General features: G+C 41.8%; 1 protein-coding gene across 5 annotated transcripts in view; it reads left to right on the forward strand.

The window, feature by feature from the left end:
* Positions 1-24,571, forward strand: part of dnaaf11 (dynein axonemal assembly factor 11) — a 107,119-nt gene that overhangs the window by 38,410 nt on the left and 44,138 nt on the right. For all 5 annotated transcript variants that reach the window (XM_060905957.1, XM_060905954.1, XM_060905958.1 and 2 more), the window contains exon 6: positions 21,676-21,852. In XM_060905957.1, coding sequence (XP_060761940.1) covers positions 21,676-21,852 — 177 coding nt within the window. The remainder of the gene's footprint in view (positions 1-21,675; positions 21,853-24,571) is intronic.

A 24,571-nucleotide genomic window follows, 5' to 3' on the forward strand; every position in this document is an offset into this window, starting at 1 on the left:
AATAAAAAATGTGATAAAATGCTCTGCAGAATATACACAATATGCAGAATATGTATAAATATATGTTGCACTAAAGAAAAAAATTGAAATATATATTGCACTGTACTGAATGAAGTTGTACAAAGTGGTACAATTGCAATAGAAATGTACTGTATCTGTTGCACTTTAGTGAGATGGAATTGCATGAAAATGTGTAAGAGATGGGGCGGATGAGGGTGAAGTGATGACAAGACCTAGTTATTGTCTGTTATTGTCCTGGTTAAGAGCCGGAATGGCCTGAGGGAAGAAGCTCTTCCTCATTCTCTCTGTATTGGCCTTAGGGAGCAAAAGCACTTCCTTGACCTCAACAAAGAGAAGAGTTCATAGTTGGGATGGCTGAGGTCCTTCATTATCTTCCTGGCTTTGGTTGGTGTAGACAGATTGCAGGTCAGGGAGCTCAATGTGGATTGTGCTTGGCTTGGCTGATGCAATGCGCTTGGCTGATCACACCACTCTCTGGAAAGCCCATCTGTCCTGCTTTGGTGCTGTTCCCAAACCAGGTGGAGATATTTCCTGTCAGGATGTTCTTGATGGTGCAGGAGTAAAAATTCCTCAGCATCCCCGGTGGAAGACGGAAGTCTCTGAGACATCATAGATGGAACAGACACTGGTGGGCCTTCTTAACCAGGATGTTGATGACAGGTCTTGTGTGAATGCCCAGGTATCGAAAACTATCCACTTTCTCCACTGGGGTTCCATTGATGTTGAGGGGCTTGTAGTTCCTCCTCTGCTTTGTGCAGAAGTCTACAATCAGCTCTTTTGTCTTGCTAATGTTTAGGAGAAGGTTGTTGTCCTGGCACCAGATCTCCAGGTTTCTGACCTCCTCCATGTAGGCCTCCTCACTGACTACGTTTACATGCACATCCAAATCGAGCTGCTGTCGGTAATCGAGCTGAAGGTCCCAGCAGGGTGCCAGAGAAATCCAATCCTACATGCACACAATGAAATCGGGCTATTGTGTGAGGTGCATTGTGCACCCGAGCCACAGGTGGCGCAACACGCCCCATCGTGTTGGTACACTTCCGGTTGTCGTCATGAAGAAGAGCTATTCAAGAGTGTAAACAAAGTTATCAGTTCCGTGTTCTCCATTGCGCGTTTTTCTTCCGTCCATGAATTTTAATATATTCAACTCCTTAAGCTGAATGAGCATGAACTCTGTCTCCTCATTGCTCCAGAAGTGCACGTTTCTGCTTGCCTGTGGCAGTGGGGGCGTGGTCAAGCGCCGGTCTGTGACAGGAGGGCGGAGCCAGGGAAGGTGAGTGGCAGAATCACTTCACCTGACGGTAATTAACCTGTGTGTTTGTGTGTCTTCCCAGTAACCGCGCCCTATTTAAGGAGGCAGAGGGCGAGCAGAGGGGACAGCTCATCCCGGGACTAGAACACAGCGCGCGCGTGCGTGTGTGTTTTTTCTCTCAAGAATAAAAGTAGGCTGTTAAACTGAAAAGTCTGACAATAAAAAGCCTATTAGTACCAGAAGCTTTGTCCTGCCGTCCTCTGTGCTCCACCCACACTTCAGAGAGCTCTACATCGCCATTTTCTCTTCTTCGTTTGTTCCTCCTGACCTCTTCTGCTGCTCGCTACTACTGTTGTCATGCCGACCGAGGCTGTTGTGTTTCCCGCTTGTGGTCTCGTCACTCGTCACTTCCGGAAGTAGCTCGACAACTAGCTTGATAGGGTATACATGCACAAAGTAGCTCGGCAGAAATCGCATAAACTAGGTCATGTAGCTCGATTCCGAGAAATCAAGTTCGGTTCAATTTCAGCCGAATTAAGGTGTATACATGGCATTTTGAACTTCGATTTCAGTCGAGCAACGGCAGAAATTCGATTCTCTATGTGCATGTAAACGTAGTGACTTTTATCTAAGATCAGGCCTACCACAACAGTGTTGTCAGCAAACTTGACAATGATGGTGGAGTCTGATGAGGCTATGCAGTCATATGTGTACAGAGTACAGCAGGGGGCTCAGAACACAGCCCTGGGGGCTCCAGTGCTGAGGGTGATGGGGGAGACGTATTTCCCCACAGTTATTGCCTGTGATCTATACGAAAGGAAGTTGAGGATCCACTGACACACAGTAATGGGCTGAGTCCCAGATCCTTCAACTTCGTGAAGAGCTTTGAGGGGATTATTGTGCTGAATGCAGAACTATAGTCCACAAACAGCATCATAAACAGGTTGATTAGATACAATAGAAATACCCTTATTTCTATTAGTCAACAATCTACTCACCTACCGACATTTTTAACACCGGATCCAGCCTGGCCAAGGGAGATCTTGAGGGAGAACAAAGGCTGCGACCCAAAGCGCTGACCTCAGGGGGGAAACGAGCTAGCATCAGGAACAGGCTGTGGGCTCACACACATTGTGCACCCATGCCCAGTATCCAGCGAGCCAATGTACAATCCATCGAGAGCAAGTTTGATGACCTTGGGGCCAGAGTCAAGTTTCAGAGGGACATTCGAGACTGCAAGCTTCTCTGCTTCACCGAGACATGGCTGAACCCAGCAGTACTGGACCACGCAGTACAGCCAGCGGGGTTCTTGGTTTACCATATGGACAGAACAATGGAGCAGGGGAAGGCAAGAGGAGGTGGTGTGTGTTTGATAGTGAATAACAGAAGGTGAATTAGTGCGAGCATTTCTCCTCTCACACATTCATGCTCACCCAGCCTGGAACTTCTGACCATCAAATGTTGACCTTTCTATCTTCCGCAAGAATTCACCTTGGTCATAGTCAGTGCTGTTTATTATCTCCACCTCAGGCAGACACAGACACTGCCTTGTGTGAGCTACATGAGGCTCTCACTCAACACATGATGATAAACCACCAGGACGCTGCGTTTATTGTGGCAGGGACATTAACAGTGCTAACCTCAAACATACACTTCCAACCCTCCACCAACACATCACATGCCTCATCAGGGGAAATAGGGCATTGGATCACTGTTGCACTACATGCAGGGACTGTTACAAGGCAAAGTCTCTACTGGCATTTGGGAACTCAGACCATGCCGCTAGGGCTGTGCGATGTCCCCTTAATTGGCATCGACGATGTTTACAGTGCAAACATCGTGATGGACGATCATATCGTGGGCGGGGGGGTTAATACCACATTATTAAATATATTATTATTATTATTATTAAAAGTATTAGATACTCATCCGAGGCTTTGGCACGTAAAGAAAAAAAAGCGCTAGATGATGTGGAATATTTGGCCTTGATAACGGATATGTGGTCCAGCTGCAACATGATGCCCTATATGTCAGCTACCGTACATTATGTGGACCGAGAGTGGGCAATGCAGTCCAAATGCCTGCAGACGAGTTTCATGCCAGAGACACATTCAGCGGACAATTTAGAAGACGCATTGCGCGGGACACTTGCCAAATGGAAAATAGAGGAGAAAAAGATCGCCTGCATAACAACGGACAACGGGGCGAATATTGTCGCAGCCATCAGGCAATTGAAATGGCCGTGGTTAAGTTGTTTTGGGCACAATTTGAACCTGGCCATAACCAACTCGCTTGCGCAACAGAGGGCCAGTACAGCCCGAGCGTTTGGAGTTTGCCGAGCAGTCAACACTGCGTTTGCGCACAGCTGGCTTCGGAGAAATGAGCTGCGCAAAGCGCAGGTGGAAATGAACCTCCCCGAGCACTCACTGATCATGGCAAGATATTAATCTGCTCTAACAATGAAAGACTAGTATTCAAACTATGAGAAGAAACTACACTTAAGCTATTACTCATTGTTTATTTACACCATATCAATTGAAGATGCGTTTCGGCCTTTAGTGCGCACTTGAACGCGCTAATTTTTCCAATTTATTAGTGTTTGAATTATTGCACCAGCTTTTAAAATCATGATTTAATATTGTTTTTTTTACTGTCTTTACATTTGTCAGAATCACCTTCATTCTTCCATTTGGTTTGACATTGTGGCTTAGAGTGGACCATTTTGTGTCTGAAAGTAGGCCTATTTACCAGATTAAAGTTATTTGACTTCTGCCGAAGTCTGCGCTTCACTGCCGTTTGATAAGGTGCAATATTTCCCGACTGAAGTCGTTAATAGTGGCTATTTGTTTGAACAACATGACAAATTTTACATTAAAAGTATAGTGTAGGCTAAAAAATGAAGTCAAAATTTATTATTAGTAGCATACTGTATTTGTGTAACCACATGCTATGTTCACTAGCACGTCCCTGCACCATAGCCTACGTGAACAAGTGGTAATAGGATATTACTTTATAATGATTTATATAATTATGTATTTATATATAATTATATGTTATATAATATATTTATTTATTAAACAAAACTAACTAACTAAACTAACAAAAAACTAACTTTTTAGGTTAAATAGACCCAGATGATACCGTATATGCATGTTTATGACAGGAGGGGGCGTGGTATCACGATGGTGGCTCTCCATCGTGATGGATGACCACCATCGTCGATGGACGATGGCATCGTCTATCGGCACAGCCCTACATACCGCCGTCTTCTTCATTCCCGTTTACAAACAGAGACTGAAACAGGAAGCCCCTGTCACAAACACAAACATCACTGTCACAAACAGTCCACAAACAGGTCATCATTAGGATAAAAAAAATCCCTCAGACCTATCAGAGATATAGCAAAAACGTTAAGGGCTAAGTCAAGATCATTTTCAAGGAGGTAGGCATATCATTGTCAAAGTCTACAATCAAAAGACGCCTTCTTGATTGTAAATACAGAGAGTTTAGGTAAACATGCAAACCACTGGTAACACTCAAGGAGAGAAAGGCCAGATTAGTCTTTGCTAGAAAACATCTAAAAAAAAAAAGCCTGCCCAGTTTGGAACCAGGTTCTTTGGACAGATGAAACCAATATTAATTTGTACCAGAATGACTGGAGGAGAAGGGTGTGGAGAAGAAAAGGAAGGGCTCATGATCCAAAGCATACCACATCATCTGTCAATGTATGTATGGCTGCTACTGGATCTGGCTTATTGGTGTTTATTAATGATGTGACTGCTGATAGAAATAGCAGAATAAATTTTGAAAGGTATAGAGCTTTCTGTATAGCTGAACCAAAACATACCGTTAAAGTAATCCAAGAGCATCCTAAGACAAAGAAATGGAATGTTCTTAAATGGCTGAGTCAGTCACTTGACTGCAACCCAATTAAGCATGCTTTTCACTTACTGAAGAGAAAACTGAAGGTAGTAAGACCCCAAAACAAGCAGCAACTGAAGCCGACAGCAGTAAAGGCCTGGCAAAGCATTTCAAGGAAGGAAACTCTGCATTTGGTGATGTCCATGGGTTTCAGGCTTCAGGCAGTCATTGACCATTGACTGCAAAGGATTTGCATCAAAGAATGATGAACACTGAATGAACATTCATGCAGTTCATATCAAACATCAGAACAAAGAAAAAGTGGGATCTCTGGGACATGGATATTGGTAGCAGAAAGGCTGGTTTGAGTATTTCATAATCTGCTGGGAATTTCACACACAATCTCTAGAGTGTAGATAGAATAGTGCAAAAACAGAAAACTGAGTGAGTGACAGTTTTCATCAACAAGAAACTCCTTGTTGATGAGAGAAATCAGAGGAGAATGACTGGTTTGAATGGACAAGAAGTCTGTAGTAACTCAAATAAGCACTCTTTACAACTGTGGTGAGCAGAAAAGCATGTCAAAACACACAACACATTAAACCTTGAGGTGGATGGGCTACAACAGCAGAGGACCACATCAGGTTCCACTCCTGTCAGGCAGGAACAAGAAGCTGAAGCCCAATATGGTCGTCTGCTGTTGTAGCCCATTCACCTCAAGATTTTATGTATTGTGCATGCTGAGATGCTCACCACTGTTGTAAAGAGTAATTATTTGAGTTGCTAAAGTTGGGTCCATAAGTATTTGGGTCCATCACTCACTTACTCACTTCTTCCAGCTTGTCCCACTTACGTGTGTGGGGTTGCTTGCCATGTGGACCCTATTGATCCACATGACATATTAATTGGAGCATAGTTTTACATCGGATGCCCTTCTTGCTATTTGGGTCCATAAGTGGCACAATTTTTGTAATTTTGCCTCTGTACAGTACTACAATGGATCTGAAATGAAGCAATCAAAATGTGTTTGAAGTGAAGATATTGATGACAGGAGAGTTGAACCACTCTGTAAAATTTTCTCTAGCACACCCCTTTCAAGACTTAGAATGGGTTTAAGGTCAGGACACAGTGGTGGTCAATTCATTTGTGAAAATGATTCCTCATGCTTCCTGAACCACTCTTTCATAATGAATCCTGGTACTGTCATCCTGGAATATGCCCGTGCCGTTTGTGAAGAAAAAATACATTGCTGGGATAACCTGATCATACAGCACATTCAGGTAGTCAACTGATGTCATATTATTGCCACATAATGTTGATGAGCCTCAACCTGAAAAACCCTATCATCAGACCCTATTACCTTTTTTGATCGCTCCACTGAGTCCAAGCTTTATGCTCTCAAGCAAACTGAAGTCTTTTTTCTGATTAGCCTCAGTAATAAGTGGCTTTCTTATGACCACACAAATATTTAGTCCCAATCCTGTGAGTTCTCGTTGCACTGTGCGTATGGAAATGTTCTTACTTTCACTATTAAACATAGCTGTGAGTTCTGCTGTCAATTTTTTTTTTAATGATTCGACTTCACCAAACCTTGACGTGATCTCAAGATTTTATTTTTGACCACATTTCTTCTGCAAAGTTCATGGCTTACCACTATGCTTCCAGGTTTTAATAATGCATTGGACCATTCTTAACCAAATTTCAGCAATCATCTTAGTTGTTTTCTTTGCTTGATGCAGGTCAGTAATTTGACCCTTCTGAAACACAGTAACATCATTTCCACAACCATGGGATGTCTTCTGGCAATGCTGTTTAAGAAATGAGAAGCTACTCACTATTACCCCTTTTCCACCAAATCAGTTCCAGGGCTGGTTCGGGGCCAGTGCTGGTGCTGGTTCACAACTCGTTCAACTTGCGAGCCAGCTGAGAACCAGTTTGCTTTTCCATAGTTCACGGTGCTAAGGGAAGCCACGTCATTACGTCGCTGTATACGTCAGTTACGTTGTTGTATACGTCAGTTACGTCGCTACGTTTGCATAAACCTTGGCGCGAATATCAAAGCAAAAACAACACGGAAGAAGCAGCAGCAGGAACAACAACAACAACAACAATAGTAATAATAATAATGGATGACTTCGCGTTTGTACAGTTGCTGCTTCTTGTCGCTTAAAAATGGCGATCTTTCGCGGTCTTGTTATTGTTGTTGGTCTTAACAACTCTGCCCCCCCGCTGACGTAAGCGGTTCTTTCCTCTGGCCCAGCAGAGAGTTGGTGCTAGCCTGGAACCGTTTTTTCTGGCCCCAGAGCCAGTTCTTTGTCAGTGGAAACAGAAAACCCGGTTCCAAACTAAGCACTGGCCCCGAACCAGCCCTGGAACTGCTTTGGTGGAAAAGGGGCATTCGTCATTTAGGGTTAAAAGAATTGTTGCCAGTTGAAACATATTAACCACTGCAGTAATTATCCAATCAAAGGCTCTTAAGTATTTGCTTATGTAAATCCAAACAGTGCCTTTTTTTTTTTTGGTCAGGCGGTGTATATAGAGTACCAGTCAAAAGTTTGGACACACCTACTCATTTCATAGGTTTTTCTTTATTTTGACTTTTTTTCTACATTGTTGAACAATACTGAAGACATCAAATCTATGAAATAACATATGGAATTATGTGGTAAACAAAGTGTTAAAAAATGTTTCTTCTTTAAAATTTTTCAAAGTAGCAACAGTTTACCTTGATGCCAGCTTTGCACACTATTTGCATTATCTTAACCAGCTCCATGAGATAGTCACCTGGAATGCTTTTCAGTTAACAGGTGTGCCTCGTCAAAAGTTAATTAGTACAATTTCTTGCCTTCTTATTGCGTTTGAAACCAGCAGTTGTGTTGTGTCAAGGTAGTGTTGTTACAAAGTAAACAGCCTGATTTGACAACTACGGTAATCCGCATTATGCCAAGAACTGTTCAGCTGAGTAAAGCGAAATGTCAGTCCGTCATTACTTTAAAACATGAAGGTCAGTCAGTCCAGAAAATTACAAGAACTTTGAATGTATCTTCAAGTTCAGTTGCAAAACCCATCAAATACTCTGATGTAACTCATGAGGACCATCCCAGGAAAGGAAGACCAAGACTTACCTCTGCTGTAGAGGATAAGTGTATTAGGCCCTGTCCATACAGTAACGGATTCAGGTGAATCTGATAAAATTATTTATCGTTTCGGCCTGGCGTCCACATGGCACCAGTGTTTTGGGTGCCCCAAAACGAAATCTTTTGAGAACGGGTTCCAGAGTGGAAAAATCTGGCAACGGCGCCGTTGCGAAGTCGTCTGGATGAGTAGAACGGATTTGTTTACGATGACGTCACAACCACATGACTGTCAGTGCTTCACGCCGGGTAGAAGTGTAACGAACTCGATGCGAGTTGTCAACAAATCCTATAACTTGGTTCATGAAACGCACTTACAAAATATTTTCACTGTGACTATTTATTGTGTAATGGTGCAAAGTGAGAGAGAGAGAGTGAGAGAATAGCCCTTAGGGCAGAGTCTTTAGTCCAAACACTGCGGAAGTACTGAGTATAACCAAACCGTGCACCGCCCATGCGCTTTCCAAAAACAAAAACAATCCCGCCAGCAAAAATAGGAAAAAAAAAAGGAGCGATCTCACCTCTTCAGATATTGGTTTAAGTCCGACAATACATTCCTCAAAAAGGGCGTAGAAGAACAAAGTAATCCATCAACGTGTAGCATTCAATTTATTCCGGACCATTAAAGAATTCTGGAGGATATCAGAATGTTGGCGTACTGGCTTCCATCTACCCCCATTCATTCCTGTTTCTGCGTCTTTCGTTTTACGCTACTGATTAATAATCAAAACTTTATGTTGCTGATGCTACAGAAGAAGGGGTTTATGCGCATGCGTCTACTTCTATTGTTCTGGTGTCTCAGATGGGACCATCTTACAGCACACGTAGAGGTGTGGCATGTGTATTGCATCATTTTCAGCAAGCATTGCGTTGCCATATGTACCTGATATTTTACTGATCCGTTGCCCATGTGGACGCGATATTTAAAAAAAAAAAATCTCGTTGCCGTTGTCGTGTGGATGTAGCCTTAGAGTTACCAGCCTCAGAAATCACCGTTTAACAGCACCTCAGATTAGAGTCTACTTGAGTTCTTCACAGAGTTCAAGTAGCCAACACATCAACGTCAACTGTTTGAAGGAAACTGTGTGAATCAGGCCTTCACCATTGAATTGCTGCAAAGAAAGCACTACTGAGGGAGACCAGTAAGAAGAAGTGCTTCTTCTTTCTTGGCTTGGGCCAAGAAACACAAGGAATAGACATTAGACCAGGGGGAAAACTGTACTTTGGTCTGATGTGTCCAAATTTGAGATTTTTGATTCCAACTGCCATGTCTTTGTGAGATGCAGAAAAAGGGAACAGATGGTATCTGCATGTGTGGTTCCCACTGTGAAATATGAAGGAGGAGGTGTGATGGTGTGGGGTGCTTTGCTGTTGACCCTGTTAGCAAATTATTCAAAGTTGAAGGCACAGTTAATCAGCATTACTACCACAGCATTCTGCAGCGACATGCCATCCCATCTCTTTTATGCCTAGAGTGACCATCATTTGTTTTTCAACAAGACAATGACCCAAACACACCTCCAGGCTATGTAAGGGATATTTAACCAAGAAGGAGAGTGAAAGGCCCTGTCCACACGGCAACGGATTCAGATGAGTCCGATACAATTGCTTATCGTTTAGGCCTGGCGTCCACACGGCACCGGCGTTTTGGGTGCCCAAAACGCAATCTTTTTGAGAACGGGTTCCAGAGTGGAAAGATCTGGCAACGTTGCTGTTGTGAAGTCGTCTGGATGAGTAGAACGGATTTGTTTACGATGATGTCACAACCACATGACTGTGAGTGCTTCACGCCGGGTAGAAGTGTAACGAATATCACCAGGATATCACCAGGAAAAAGCCTTACAGAGCACTAGTGAGAGTGAAACACGAGCTTGGATATTATTATTATTATTATTATTATTATTATTATTATGTTCAGTGTTAGTTCACAGTAGTAATGCAAGAAGCAGAATAGTGACAGTAATAGTGAAGCAAAAACATGCAATTGTACAAACACTGCAGCTCTACAGCAAAATATTCATTTATGAAATGGTCTGATTCTTACACACATGCAAACTCCTCACCTTTCGGCGAAATTCGCCGTTTTGGTCCCAAAATAGGTCACTTGTGTGAATCGTGTAGATCCGAAGAGTTTTTTTTTTTGGGGGGGGGGGTAGGCAGGCTACAACGCTATTGTTGCCAAACATTTCACTTACAAGGTTACAGCCAATCAAGATAAACAGTTACTAACACGCTTCTTTTCCATTGGAGTTCTGATCAGCTGGTGCACAACCCACTGCTGGTTGCCAGTCCTCGCTTACGAATTCCACAGATTCAGACCGCAAAGTCACCTTTTTATAGAGAGATCTGGCAACCTCATCTCGCGACTGAATCTGAATACCAATGGAACAGTTTCCAGCGCGCTCGGGGGTGAATAACCATGGGCGGATCTACCGGGGTGGCATATGCCACTCTAAAAGAAAGCCTTGCCACCCCTGCTGCTACCCCAGTTGGCAGCGACGAATTCAAAGAAAAATTACGGCCAATTTGACATTTACGTGCGCGAATTTCCAATGTCCGACTGTGGCGAATGCAGCACGAGATAACGCCAGAGATTGGTTGTTTTGGAAAATTGAGAGGCGCGAAGCGAGGGAGCCAGGAGTCGCGAGGAAAGGAGACACGGGAGGAAAGGGGTAAAAGCTGATTAACTATCTATCAAAAAATGAAATTATAATGAATGAACAGTGCTAGCATAGTTGCGATGCTGATTTTGAGAGGATAAAAATCAGGTTGGAGAACGTTATTTAGCTAACTATACATGTAAGGCAAAAAAAAAGTGTGTTTCCGGTAACCCGACCGATCGAGAATTTCCGCGTCGAAATTGCCGACCGTAAAGTTCTTATTACAAATTTCCCTCGATATTTTAGTGTAAGTGGCGTTAGTTTGTCATAATTTTTTGTTTCAACGCATTCAAGTTGTGAAAGAAACGATAAAAAGTAAAATGTTTTGCCACTTCTATCAGCCCTCCTGGCTGTAATGCAAATTGCTTCCTCTTCAGTATACAAGTGTACTTCCATGGCAGGGAAAAACACTACATTTTGCCGCCTATGTAGTCCCCTATTTATACAAATAGGAGTCATTCAGGATTCAGCCATGTTTTTGCTCGACCCAAGTTCTACAGTAGGCTAGGCGAGGCCGTCTGCTTTTAATGGAAGTAGCCTAGCCTAGGACGTTAAACCATATTTTCACGTTATTTCTTGATAAGGTGTTTTCACATTATCACATGAAAATGTCATGAAATAACGTGATAATTTCGTATCATGAAATTACGTGATATGTTATTACATGATAAATATATTGTAAAAACGTGATAACTCTGTTAACAATATCTTTTCACGTAATTACTTGAGTCTAAGCCAATTTTTTTTTTGAGTGTGGCAGCAATACGCTTCCGCAGATCATAACTCGAACTCTTGCGATATTTTTTTTATTCGTTTAAAGATTTAAAACACTTATTTTATTATGATGTGTGGTATAAAGGATTCTGTGCCAAAATACTATTTTGTAAGATGTTTACTTGTGTTAATTTTTTCGAACAAAATAAAACAAATTAAGAAAAAAAATTTCCTACCTACCGACCTTATTTTAGTATTTCATTTTACCTGAAACACACTTTTTTTTTTTTTTTGGCCTAATGTTAGCTAGGTCTGACATTAGTTTTGTGTAAAGTCGGCCACAAAAGTTAATATTGATTCAGCGTCTGTCAAGGAAAACATTGCTATTGGCTGAAGCTTATGATTCAAATATTGAGGATCTTAAACATGAGTTACATCAGACGAGGAGAGTACTAGACAGAAAAAAGGGGGAACAGGAGAGTCCTACCACTCTCATGGAGTTCACTGTTTTTGGACCCATACCAAGATGATGTTGTTTTTTTTTTTTTGAGTTGTTCAGGTTGTGTAAAATAGCGGTTGTCTTGCCTGTGAGCATCCTGTGAACGAAGTTTTTCATCTCTCAGGCTCATAAAGACTTATTTGCGGTTGACTATGACAGAAAAGAGACTATCAAGTTTGGCTGTACTCAGCATTGAATCAAAGCGCACAAAAGCATTAGATCTTGATAAATTTGTGAAGCGTTTTGCTGAGCAACATGGAAATCGCCGCATTCAGCTGTTGTAGGCATGACAAGTTCATGTTATGCTCACTGGTGAGCCTTTACAAAGCGTGAGGAAAAAAAACTATAAAATGTGACACTGGTGTAAATGGTTTAAATCATGCTGAACTTGAAGCAGTGTTGTTATTGTTGTTTTTTAGTGTCTGTTCTTTTGCATATACAGTATAAAACTGTCCAGAAACGGTATAGACCTCATCTGAGAATGTGTGTTCTTCGTGAACAATAAAGGCATGAGATTAAGTTTATCTGTATGAGTTTGTAAATGGCAGTCTGTGCCCTTTTGTAGTGTGTACATACTATTTGTCATCAAACTGTGATTAAATTCAGTATATATACATGTCTGTAATACGTTGACACCCCTCAAAAATTCCTGCCCCCCTCTTGACACCCCATAAATATTTTTCTAGATCCGCCCCTGATTTCACATAGGTGATGTCTTTAAGAAAATTGACAGACAGGGATTGGCCAGGTGTGTCCTCTGGGGTACGTCTGTTAGATAGCACAGGCAGTAATATATACCTTTTTGTAAATAGCCCACTGTGTTGTACACGGGTGAAAATTAACTTCACAAAATATCAAACTTTACCGGCCACTGACAAATAAATGGTACAATTTACCGGCCACTCAACAGTAACTTATTAAGACATGTTTATGGAAAGTTATTTTGTACTGTATTAAATTCAAGATGTCACTGGTTGCAATTTTTTTTGTAACATAGACTACGAAATGTACTTTTGCGCGCGTGCCGTGTCCCCGTGCATCCTTCTCACCTTTTTCACCCCTGACCAGTTTGCATGCCTGTTCTTAACACCAGTAGTGCCAATGATCTTCTCATTGCGATGCGATGCGAGTTGTCAACAAATCCTATAACTTGGTTCATGAAATGCGCTTACAAAATATTTTCACTGTGAATATTTATTGTGTAATGGTGCAAAGTGAGAGAGATAGAGAGAGAGAGAGACTCTGCCCTTAGGGCAGAGTCAATCCTGCCAGCAAAAACAGGGAAAAAAAAGGAGCGATCTCACCTCTTCAGATGTTGGTTTTAGTCCTACAATACATTCCTCAAAAAGGGCATAGAGGAGCAAATTAATCCATCAACGTGTAGCATTCAATTTATTCCGGACCATTAAAGACGCTGCCTTCCGCGTAGAATCATACGTCATCCTCGCCGCCATATTGGATAGGTCAAAGCGGAGAATAAAGATTCATGCGCTGCCTTTAACTGTACCAACAGGTTTACCGTCCAAACGAGATCACATGGGATTACCTTTCACAGGTGAGAAACAACAAATTAATCCATCAACGTGTAGTATTCAATTTATTCCGGACCATTAAAGACGCCGTCTTCCGCGTAGAATCATACGTCATCCTCGCCGCCATATTGGATAGGTCAAAGCGGAGAATAAAGATTAGCTGCGTTTAACTGTACCAACAGGTTTGCCGTCCAAATGAGATCACATGGGATTACCTTTCACAGGTGAGACTGGAAAAATACTTTTCATTGTATTTGGTCATTATAATGTAATTTTACGAACAGATTTTCCTGACTTTGTGGCTAATATGAAGTCTCGCGCATAATAGTTTATGCGCATGCGTCCTTACTTCTTCTATTGTTCTGGTGTCTCCGAAGGGACTGTCTTAGGCTACGTTTACATTACGTCGAATCAGCGGATCATCAGATTAACGTTCTTAAAACGATTCGCGTTGACACTAAAACCGTTAGCCGTGCACACAGCAACACCAATACGCGGATACGCTCGGCTCCGCAGGCATCCTGCGCTCCAAATCACTCCGCCCTGAACAGCGAGTGCCCTCTGGAGGGTGCGCACTCCGGCCCTGCGCAGCTCACAGAGCGCGCGAGTGAAGTGAACAAGCCACGATTCGGGACTGAGCCGCTGTGTGTGAGATCCCAGCGCAGATCACTTATTACTTGCAAGTGGAAGGATGGCAAGCCTAAAGACAATCATAACTACACAATGGGCAGTATTTGCATCAGTATTTGCAGTATTTTCATACTTTTATACTCTTTAATGAAAGGTGATACAAGGCGGAAGTCTGCGCCGTTTTTCAGCAGTCGCGTCACATGACCAACGCCAGCGAATCAGGAAGGTGGATGTCACAGTGACGTTGTCCAATGAGACGCCAGCTAGAGCTCAGCACAGCGTATTCGCGTATTCTCAATGTTTACACAGCACCGGAGCTGATACGATCTAGATTGAATACGTGGACGCTGGCGGATTCCCGTTTCCCCGCTTTTTCAGGGGGGTTAATGTAAACGGACAGTGCGTCCGCGAAGAAAACGAGACAGATACGGTCTAGTGTAAACGTAGCCTTACAGCGCCCCTAGAGGTGTGGCATGTGTATTGCATCGTTTTCAGCAAGCGTTGCGTTGCCATATGGACCTGATATTTTACTGATCGTTGCCCATTTGGACGCGATATATTTTTAAATAACATCTCGTTGCCGTTGTCGTGTGGATGTAGCCAAAGAGTGCTGCATCAGATGACCTGGGCTTCACAATCACCCAACCTAAACCCAAATGAGATGGTTTGGGATGAATTTGACTGCAGAGTGATAGAAAAGCAGTCAACAAGTCCTCAACATATGCGGGAACTCTTTCAAGACTGTTGGAAAACCATTCCAGGTGATGACCTCTTGAAGCTGGTGGAGAGAAAGCCAAGAGTGTGCAAAGCTGTTGTCAAAGCAAAAGGTGGCTACTTTGAAGAATGTCAAATGTAAAACATTTTGCTTTGTTTACACTTTTTTGCTTATTACATAATTCCATATGTGTTATTTCATAGTTTTGTTGCCTTCAGCATTATTCTATAATTTAGAAAATAATAAAAATAAAGAAAACACATTGAATTAGAAGGTTTGTCTAAACTTCTGACTGGTAGCATATACAGTCGTGAAAAAAAAAAGTACATCCCGTGGAAATTGTAGACTTTTCTCAACATAGTGAAACAAGCAAACATTTCACTCTCTTTGATAAAATGCCTACAGATAAAGATAATATTCTCTAACAAACAACACATAAAATTGATATTTTGTTGGTATTTTCATAATTTAAATTTTTTTTTTAAAATCAGTAAAAATTTTTTTTTTTTAAGTAAGGACACCCCTACATTTATCACACTTTCCAGTCTAAGCCAAGTCAAGCCAAAGTCCTTCTCATGCCAAGTGTCACATAGGGCAACACCAATCTCCGTTTTCGTAGCCTTCGGCCCCTCGCCTATTACATAGCTAGGGTTACAGTGGGGGGCTAGTCCTCTGGTAACCGCGAGAGTTTGACTCCCCACTCACATCTGTATTGCAGCGTGCCTTGCCAGATGGCAGTAGGTACCATTTTTATGATAGTCTTTGGTAAAGTCCATAAAATTAGAATCAGGTGTTCCAGATTAGGTACCATTGATTAGAAGCTCCTGCAGGTGAAGTTTCAGATCAAACCTGACTTTTTTAAATCTGACATCTAGGGTCTGATATTCTCTTTGCCATTGAAGTAATCATACCAAAATCTAAAGAGCTTTCTAAGAACCTCAGAAAAAAGGTTGTGGATGCCTATGACTCTAGCAAGGGATTTAAAAAGCTCGCTAAATTATTAGAAAGAAATAATTCCAATGTAAGGAAAATCATCACTGCCCCAGCAAATTCAGCCCAAGACCCAGCTTTTGCAACTGTTGGTGTGAAAGTGCATACATCTACAAACAGAAAGAGATTGGACAAATTTGACCTGCATGGGAGGCATGCCTGGAAAAAGCCTTTGCTGTCCAAAAGAAACATTAAAGCAAGACTGCAGTTTGCCAATGAACATGTAGGCAAAGCCCAGGCCTTTGGAATAACATGCGCTGGATAGTCGAATCAAAGGTACAGTGGTGCTTGAAAGTTTGTGAACCCTTTAGAATTTTCTATATTTCTGCATAAATATGACCGAAAACATCATCAGATTTTCACACAAGTTTGAAAAGTAGATAAAGAGAACCCAGTTAAACAAATGAGACAAAAATATTATACTTGGTCATTTATTTATTGAGGAAAATGATCCAATATTACATATCTGTGAGTGGCAAAAGTAGGTGAACCTTTGCTTTCAGTATCTGGTGTGACCCCCTTATGCAGCAATAACTGCAACTAAATGTTTCTGGTAACTGTTGATCAGTCCTGCACACCGGCTTGGAGGAATTTTAGCCCATTCCTCCGTACATAACAGCTTCAACTCTGGGATGTTGGTGGGTTTCCTCACATGAACAGGCCTAAACCATAATACTACCACCACCATGTTTCACAGATGGGATAAGGTTCTTATGCTGGAATGCAGTGTTTTCCTTTCTCCAAACATAACGCCTCTCATTTAAACCAAAAAGTTCTATTTTGGTCTCATCCGTCCACAAAACATTTTTCCAATAGCCTTCTGGCTTGTCCACATGATTTTTAGCAAACTGCAGATGAGCAGCAATGTTCTTTTTGGAGAGCAGTGGCTTTCTCCTTGCAACCCTGCCATGCACACCATTGTTTTTCAGTGTTCTCTTGATGGTGGACTCATGAACATTAACATTAGCCAATGTGAGAGAGGCCTTCAGTTGCTTAGAAGTTACCCTGGGGTCCTTTGTGACCTCGCCGACTATTACACGCCTTGCTCTTGGAGTGATCTTTCTTGGTCGACCACTCCTAGGGAAGGTAACAATGGTCTTGAATTTCCTCCATTTGTACACAGTCTGCCTGACTGTGGCTTGGTGGAGTCCAAACGCTTTAGAGATGGTTTTGTAACCTTTCTCCAGCCTGATGAGCATCAACAATGCTTTTTCTGAGGTCCTCAGAAATCTCCTTTGTTTGTACCATGATATACTTCCACAAACGTGTTGTGAAGATCAGACTTTGATAGATCCCTGTTCTTTAAATAAAACAGGGTGCCCACTCACCTGATTGTCATCCCATTGATTGAAAACACCTGACTCTAATTTCACCTTCAAATTAACTGCTAATCCTAGAGGTTCACATACTTTTGCCACTCACAGATATGTAATATTGGATCATTTTCCTCAATAAATAAAAGAGCAAGTATAATATTTTTGTCTCATTTGTTTAACTGGGTTCTCTTTATCTACTTTTAGGACTTGTGTGAAAATCTGATGATGTTTTCGGTCATATTTATGCAGAAATATAGAAAATTCTCAAGGGTTCACAAACTTTCAAGCACCTCTGTAGAGTTGTTTGGCCACAGTAAGAGAACACGTGTGGTGCAGATCAAAGATGGCTTTTTAGGAGAAGAACCTCATACCAACTGTGTGAAGCATGGTGGTGGAAATGTTATGGTTTGGGTTGGTTTGCTGCCTCAGGGACTGGGAAGCTTGCATTCCTTGATTCAGCTATGAATTCTGAATATCAAAGAGTGCTTGAAGATAATGTGAGGCAATCTGTTCAAAAGTTGAAGTTGAACTGGAGGTGAACCTTTCAACAAGATAGTGATCCTCAGCACACGAGCAAATCCACCAAGCAAAGGCTCAAAAAAGAAATGGAGGGTTATGGAATGGCTTAGTTAAAGCCCAGATTTGAACCCCATTGAAATGTTGTGGGGAGATTTGGAAAGGGCAGTCTCATCTCTCATCTTATTATCTCTAGCCGCTTTATCCTTCTACAGGGTTGCAGGCAAGCTGGAGCCTATCCTAGCTGACTACGGGCGAAAGGCGGGGTACACCCTGGACAAGTCGCCAGGTCATCACAGGGCTGACACAGACACAGACAACCATTCACACTCACATTCACACCTACGGTCAATTTAGAGTCACCAGTTAACCTAACCTGCATGTCTTTGGACTGTGGGGGAAACCGGAGCACCCGGAGGAAACCCACGCGGACACGAGGAGAACATGCAAACTCCACACAGAAAGGCCCTCGCCGGCCATGGGGCTCAAACCCGGACCTTCTTGCTGTGAGGCAAAAGCGCTAACCACTACACCACCATGGGAAAGGGCAGTATATGCAAGAAAACCCTCAAAAATCTTGCAACTGAAGGAATTTTGCTTGGAAGAGTGGTCAAAAATTTCAGCAAGCCGATGTCAGACTGGTAGATGGTGTGCAGACAAAAGCTCACAAGACAAAAGCTCACACCCTTAATATAAAAAGAGACAAAAGCTCACAATCATTTTAATTTTTTTATTATACACAAACATATACATATCACAGGTGTTACATATCACATATTATGTATCACAATAGAAATATATTAGATGTCACAGATATTGTATACAAATTCACTTTAGGTGGATGCAGTGATTCACTTTAGGTGGATGCAGTGCCCAACTGCACTGAGGAAGTCTGCCAGTGATCTTCGTTCAGATACAAAGTCCTGGCAGAGGATTTGAAGGCGCTTCTGTAGCTCCACGTGGTATCGTCGTTTGCACTTTTTGATGACCTGCCCTCTGGTGTGCTGCAGTAGTTGCATGCTTACTAAAGAAAGCATAGTCCCGACGGAGTCCATCTACTGCAGTCCAGAAGGATGGGTGTTGATGCCCAGTGAGCTGCAAAAAGGAGGTATTCCAGCCCTCACAGGCATTGTTTGTCCTATCCTGTCCATTTAGAGTGACTTGATGCACATTCCAGATGGGTACTCTGAACTGTGGTGGAATGTTCCGGATGCATAGTGGTGGTGGAGGAGCTCTAGGCTGCATTTGTCCTTGTTGAACACGTCAAAAGGTTCCAGTAACATAGAGTGGTGCTTGAAAATTTGTGAACCCTTTAGAATTTTCTATATTTCTGCATAAATATGACCTAAAACATCATCAAATTTTCACACAAGTCCAAAAAGTAGATAAAGAGAACCCAGTTAAACAAATGAGACAAAAATATTGAGTGAGGAGTAATCATACAGGGGCAGAATTCCAGTGAGGAGTACTCATACAGGGGTGGCACGGTAGTGTAGTGGTTAGCGCTGTCGCCTCACAGCAAGAAGGTCCGGGTTCAAACCCCGTGGCTGGCGAGGGCCTTTCTGTGCAGAGTTTGCATGTTGTCTGTGTGGGTTTCCTCTGGGTGCTCTGGTTTCCCCCACAGTCTAAAGACATGCAGGTTAGGTTAACTGGTGACTTGAAATTGACTGAAGATGTGAGTGTGAATGGTTGTCTATGTGTCAGCCTTGTGATGACCTGGCAACTTGTCCAGGGTGTACCCTGCCTTTTGCCCATAGTCAGCTGGGATAGGCTCCAGCTTGCCTGCGACCCTATAGAACAGGATAAAGTGGCTAGAGATAATGAGATGCGTAATCATACAGCATACAAAGACATTCTATACAATTGTGTGTCAAATTTTGCAGCAAAAGTTATGACATTATGGATGTAATGGTCAGGTGTCCACAAACCTCTGGTCATATAGTGTATATACATTTGTGACAGCAGGGGCATGGTTCAGTATCAGCTGCACATGATGATTGTCCCCTGTGTTTTATTACCACCAGCCTATGTATGTGTGTGAGGTTTTTTCTTTTTTTTTGTGCTTCGTGTGACTACCGCATGTGAGTGAGAGAGAGAGAGAGAGAGACTGACTGACTGACTGACTGACTGACTGGTGTAGCTGGGAGAGCTTGCAACAGAGATAGAGAGAGAGAGACTGACTGACTGGTGTAGCTGGGAGAGCTTGCAATACAGAGAGAGAGAGAGAGCGCATAAGCTTGACCTTGAATGAGGCGAAAGGTGTGAGGTTGCATTTCCATTAGTTTGAATTTTTGTTGTTTTTGAAAGTGCGCAGAATTGCACTGCTGAAAATAAAAGTGAGTCTGGAGCTATGCTGAAATTCCTGAGTCTTCCCTCTACACCCACATACACTGGGTTCTACAGTATTCTACTTATAGTTCAACTATATGTACTTATCCCATTCAGGGTTTATTCTTGCTTTACACCATGTGCTCCTGATATAGGCTCCCTGTGTGCACAAAGCAAGGTCAACAAAGACATGGTTTGTCAAAGTTGGTGTGGAAGAAGTCAAGTGGCCAAAGCCCTGACTTCAACCCCACTGCACACCTTTGGGGTGAATTGGAATGCCAAATGCACCCTAGGACTGCACTTGACATCAGTACCCGACCTCACTAATGCTGTTGTGGCTGAATGTACAAATCTCCATAAATAAATTCCAAAATCTAGTGGAAAGCCTATCCAGAAGAATGGAGGTTATTTAAACAGCAAGGGGGGGAATCCATGTTAATGTCCATGGTTTTGGAATCTGCATACAGTATATGGGTGTGATGTATGTAAGTGTCCACATACTTTGGTCATATAGTGTATATCATGGACAATTTGACACTTGTTATTTGATCACAAACCAAATTTATTTGGCTTATGTCCTTTTCACAATCCAACAGTTTGATAAAATCTTAAGAAAACACAGTTAGCTAGCAAGGGTTTAGACATTTAGGCAGACTGACTGTACTTCCTACTGCATTTTTTAAACTGGATCCTTACCTAGCATGATCTTTGCAGGCAAACAGCAAAGACAAGGTTAGAATGTAGCCTAATTAAAACATTTTGTAAAACACACCAGTGGGAGGTTTTTTAAACCAATTTTGAAATTTAAAAACAACAAAAAAGGAAATTTGTAAGTCATTATTAAAATTTAAGCAAATTTGTGATTTTGACCATGATTTTGACTGTGACATGAGATTTTCCATGAGTCTCGTCCCTTCCACTGAAGCACATGTTCAGATACATAGACACACAGATGGATTTGATCTAACATGGATTATCAGGTTTTACACAAAACTGTAGAGTCTGTGTCAGCTCAAGTACACACTGTCATTAAAGCAAAAAGGGGACATTCAAACACTAAGAAATTTTTAAAGATTCTACTTTTCACAAGTTGTTGCTGATAGTATCATTTGTAATGAAAACAGTCAGAATACCACAGAGAAGCATTTTATTTCATTTCTGGCCTCAGACTTTTTGACTCCACTATATGTCATAGTCATCTTAATCATTTGCTGTCTACCATCAGTGAGTTAGATGGAGAACAGTGAACATAAATGAAATTGAACCATTTTGACTGTAAGTGAAGGGTTTTATTTCACATGATAAGAACCATTTAAAAAGAGAGAGTGACTGAATAGATGGACCGACTGACCATGACCACACATTCCCAATGCAGTACCATTCTGGGCTCTCTGTGTGAAAGGGCTGAAAGACTGAAAGATTTCCCTGTATATGTATAAAAGTGGTGTGAAAGTCTTTGCCTATAACAGTTGTTTGTGTCATAATTGCTTGTGCATGTTTGTTTTAGCTCTCAGAGAATTAAGGAGAACAAGAACCCAAATCTTGAATGTCATCAAAATCAGAATTCAAACTCTGAGGATGAGGAGAGTGATTTTTGGGAAAAGCCATGTGCCTTTACCCCAGAGTCAAGACTGGAGGCACATCGCCACCTAGAAGAGAAGAGGAGAGCAAAAGCGAGAGAGAGGTATACTTCTAGTGAGAAGGAAGTAGAACCAGAAAAAGAGGGTGGATGGAGCAAGAAGCATGTTGAGGGAGGAAAAAAGAACAAACATTCAACAAGAATAGGTTACAGCTTCTCTGGCCTCCAGTTCATTTTCTCACCATATTTATAAAACAGCTGGAGCAGTCATACAGTGATGACATAAAAAAGTGATGGACTTATCATATGAGTTTGCAGTGATGCCACAGCAGAGCATAATGTGTTAAGAAAAAATGCTTCAGTTAACATTGCTCCTTTATTTTATCAGCTGTTCAGTTAAAAAGATTGAGTAGATTTCTTTTAAAGCTGAAGTCCTCTTGAATATTCTTTTGAAAATCACAGGTCTGTTTTTGTGTTATGTCTAAGCAATTAGGCACCATCGTCCTGTCTCTGCTAATCATTGTAGGTACCAGAAATTTTACTACCAGTGTTAACTTTCGTACCAGTGACCAATGGAAAAAAAAAAGGAAACCCCTAAACCCATGTACACAGACAGGGATTTGATGTGAATAGAAGAAGCTGTCTTCTGATTTTACCATTCATCAAATTCTCTCACCACCTGGAGGGAAAGAGCAGAATTAAGAAAGCGAAAAACATCAAATAAGAGTAATTTTAAGAGCAATCAGAACAGCAAGGTCTTGATGACCTAACATTCTATAGAGGGAGGAATAATTACATTTGTGTTGCTGTCCCAACAATGCCCCCCCCACACACACACAGACAGAGAGAGAGAAAGAGAGAGAGATGCAGACACACACCTGAGTAGAATTAACACACTAAATACTAACATAGAGACGTGGACAAATTTGTTTGACCCTTCCAAGAAAAAAAAAGAAACCCACATCCATCTCTGAAATAACTTGAAACTGACAAAAGTTAATGGCATCCATCATTGTTTATTCGATGTTTAACACAAATCAGACTTTGCTTTTGATTTTTGATTCAACTGTAGAGTTTCCCCAAGAAAAACTGAAAAGAGTAACAGGTAGTTTGGTCCACCCTTCCTGAGCAAATTGCTCTTTCTCAGAGCATGCTTGAAACTGGAACAGGCTGTTCTGATTACTACTTGTTGTGGTTAGTTAAATCTTTGAGATTTATCTTTGCTCGCACATTCTGCTCTCTGCTGAATAAAGGTTATGTTGACCAGTAATGTCTTTCTTCTTTCATGAGATTATGATCCTAACGGGTGATGTAATGGTACAGTACATAATGTCTCTTCTTTCATAAAGTAGTATAGTGTAAACCAGTAATGTAATGCTTCACCACCCATTTATGTTACCCTGTCATATATACTGTACAGGGGCGCAGATAGGATTTTTGAACTGGGGGGGGACTGAGCTGTCAGCAAATGATTCCATGTATGTACAACCCCGATTCCAAAAAAGTTGGGACAAAGTACAAATTGTAAATAAAAACGGAATACAATAATTTACAAATCTCAAAAACTGATATTGTATTCACAATAGAACATAGACAACATATCAAATGTCAAAAGTGAGACATTTTGAAATTTCATGCCAAATATTCGCTCATTTGAAATTTCATGACAGCAACACATCTCAAAAAAGTTGGGACGGGGCAATAAGAGGCTGGAAAAGTTAAAGGTACAAAAAAGGAACAGCTGGAGGACCAAATTGCAACTCATTAGGTCAATTGGCAATAGGTCATTAACATGACTGGGTATAAAAAGAGCATCTTGGAGTGGCAGCAGCTCTCAGAGGTAAAGATGGGAAGAGGATCCCCCTAATTCTGCGCCGACAAATAGTGGAGCAATATCAGAAAGGAGTTCGACAAGGTAAAATTGCAAAGAGTTTGAACATATCATCATCTACAGTGCATAATATCATCAAAAGATTCAGAGAATCTGGAAGAATCTCTGTGTGTAAGGGTCAAGGCTGGAAAACCATACTGGGTGCCCGTGATCTTCGGACCCTTAGACGTCACTGGAGCACATACAGGCATGCTTCTGTATTGGAAATCACAAAATGGGCTCAGGAATATTTCCAGAGAACATTATCTGTGAACACAATTCACCGTGCCATCCGCCGTTGCCAGCTAAAACTCTATAGTTCAAAGAAGAAGCCGTATCTAAACATGATCCAGAAGCGCAGATGTCTTCTCTGGGCCAAGGCTCATTTAAAATGGACTGTGGCAAAGTGGAAAACTGTTCTGTGGTCAGACGAATCAAAATTTGAAGTTCTTTATGGAAATCAGGGACGCTGTGTCATTTGGACTAAAGAGGAGAAGGACGACCCAAGTTGTTATCAGTGCTCAGTTCAGAAGCCTGCATCTCTGATGGTATGGGGTTGCATTAGTGCGTGTGGCATGGGCAGCTTACACATCTGGAAAGACACTATCAATGCTGAAAGGTATATCCAGGTTCTAGAGCAACATATGCTCCCATCTAGACGATGTCTTTTTCAAGGAAGACCTTGCATTTTCCAACATGACAATGCCAAACCACATACTGCATCAATTACAGCATCATGGCTGCGTAGAAGAAGGGTCCGGGTACTGAACTGGCCAGCCTGCAGTCCAGATCTTTCATCCATAGAAAACATTTGGCGCATCATAAAACGGAAGATATGACAAAAAAGACCCAAGACAGTTGAGCAACTAGAATCCTACATTAGACAAGAATGGGTTAACATTCCTATCCTTAAACTTGAGCAACTTGCCTCCTCAGTCCCCAGACGTTTACAAA

The sequence above is a fragment of the Neoarius graeffei genome, chromosome 23 (assembly GCF_027579695.1).
Source record: "Neoarius graeffei isolate fNeoGra1 chromosome 23, fNeoGra1.pri, whole genome shotgun sequence".
In the NCBI taxonomy this organism is placed as follows: domain Eukaryota; kingdom Metazoa; phylum Chordata; class Actinopteri; order Siluriformes; family Ariidae; genus Neoarius; species Neoarius graeffei.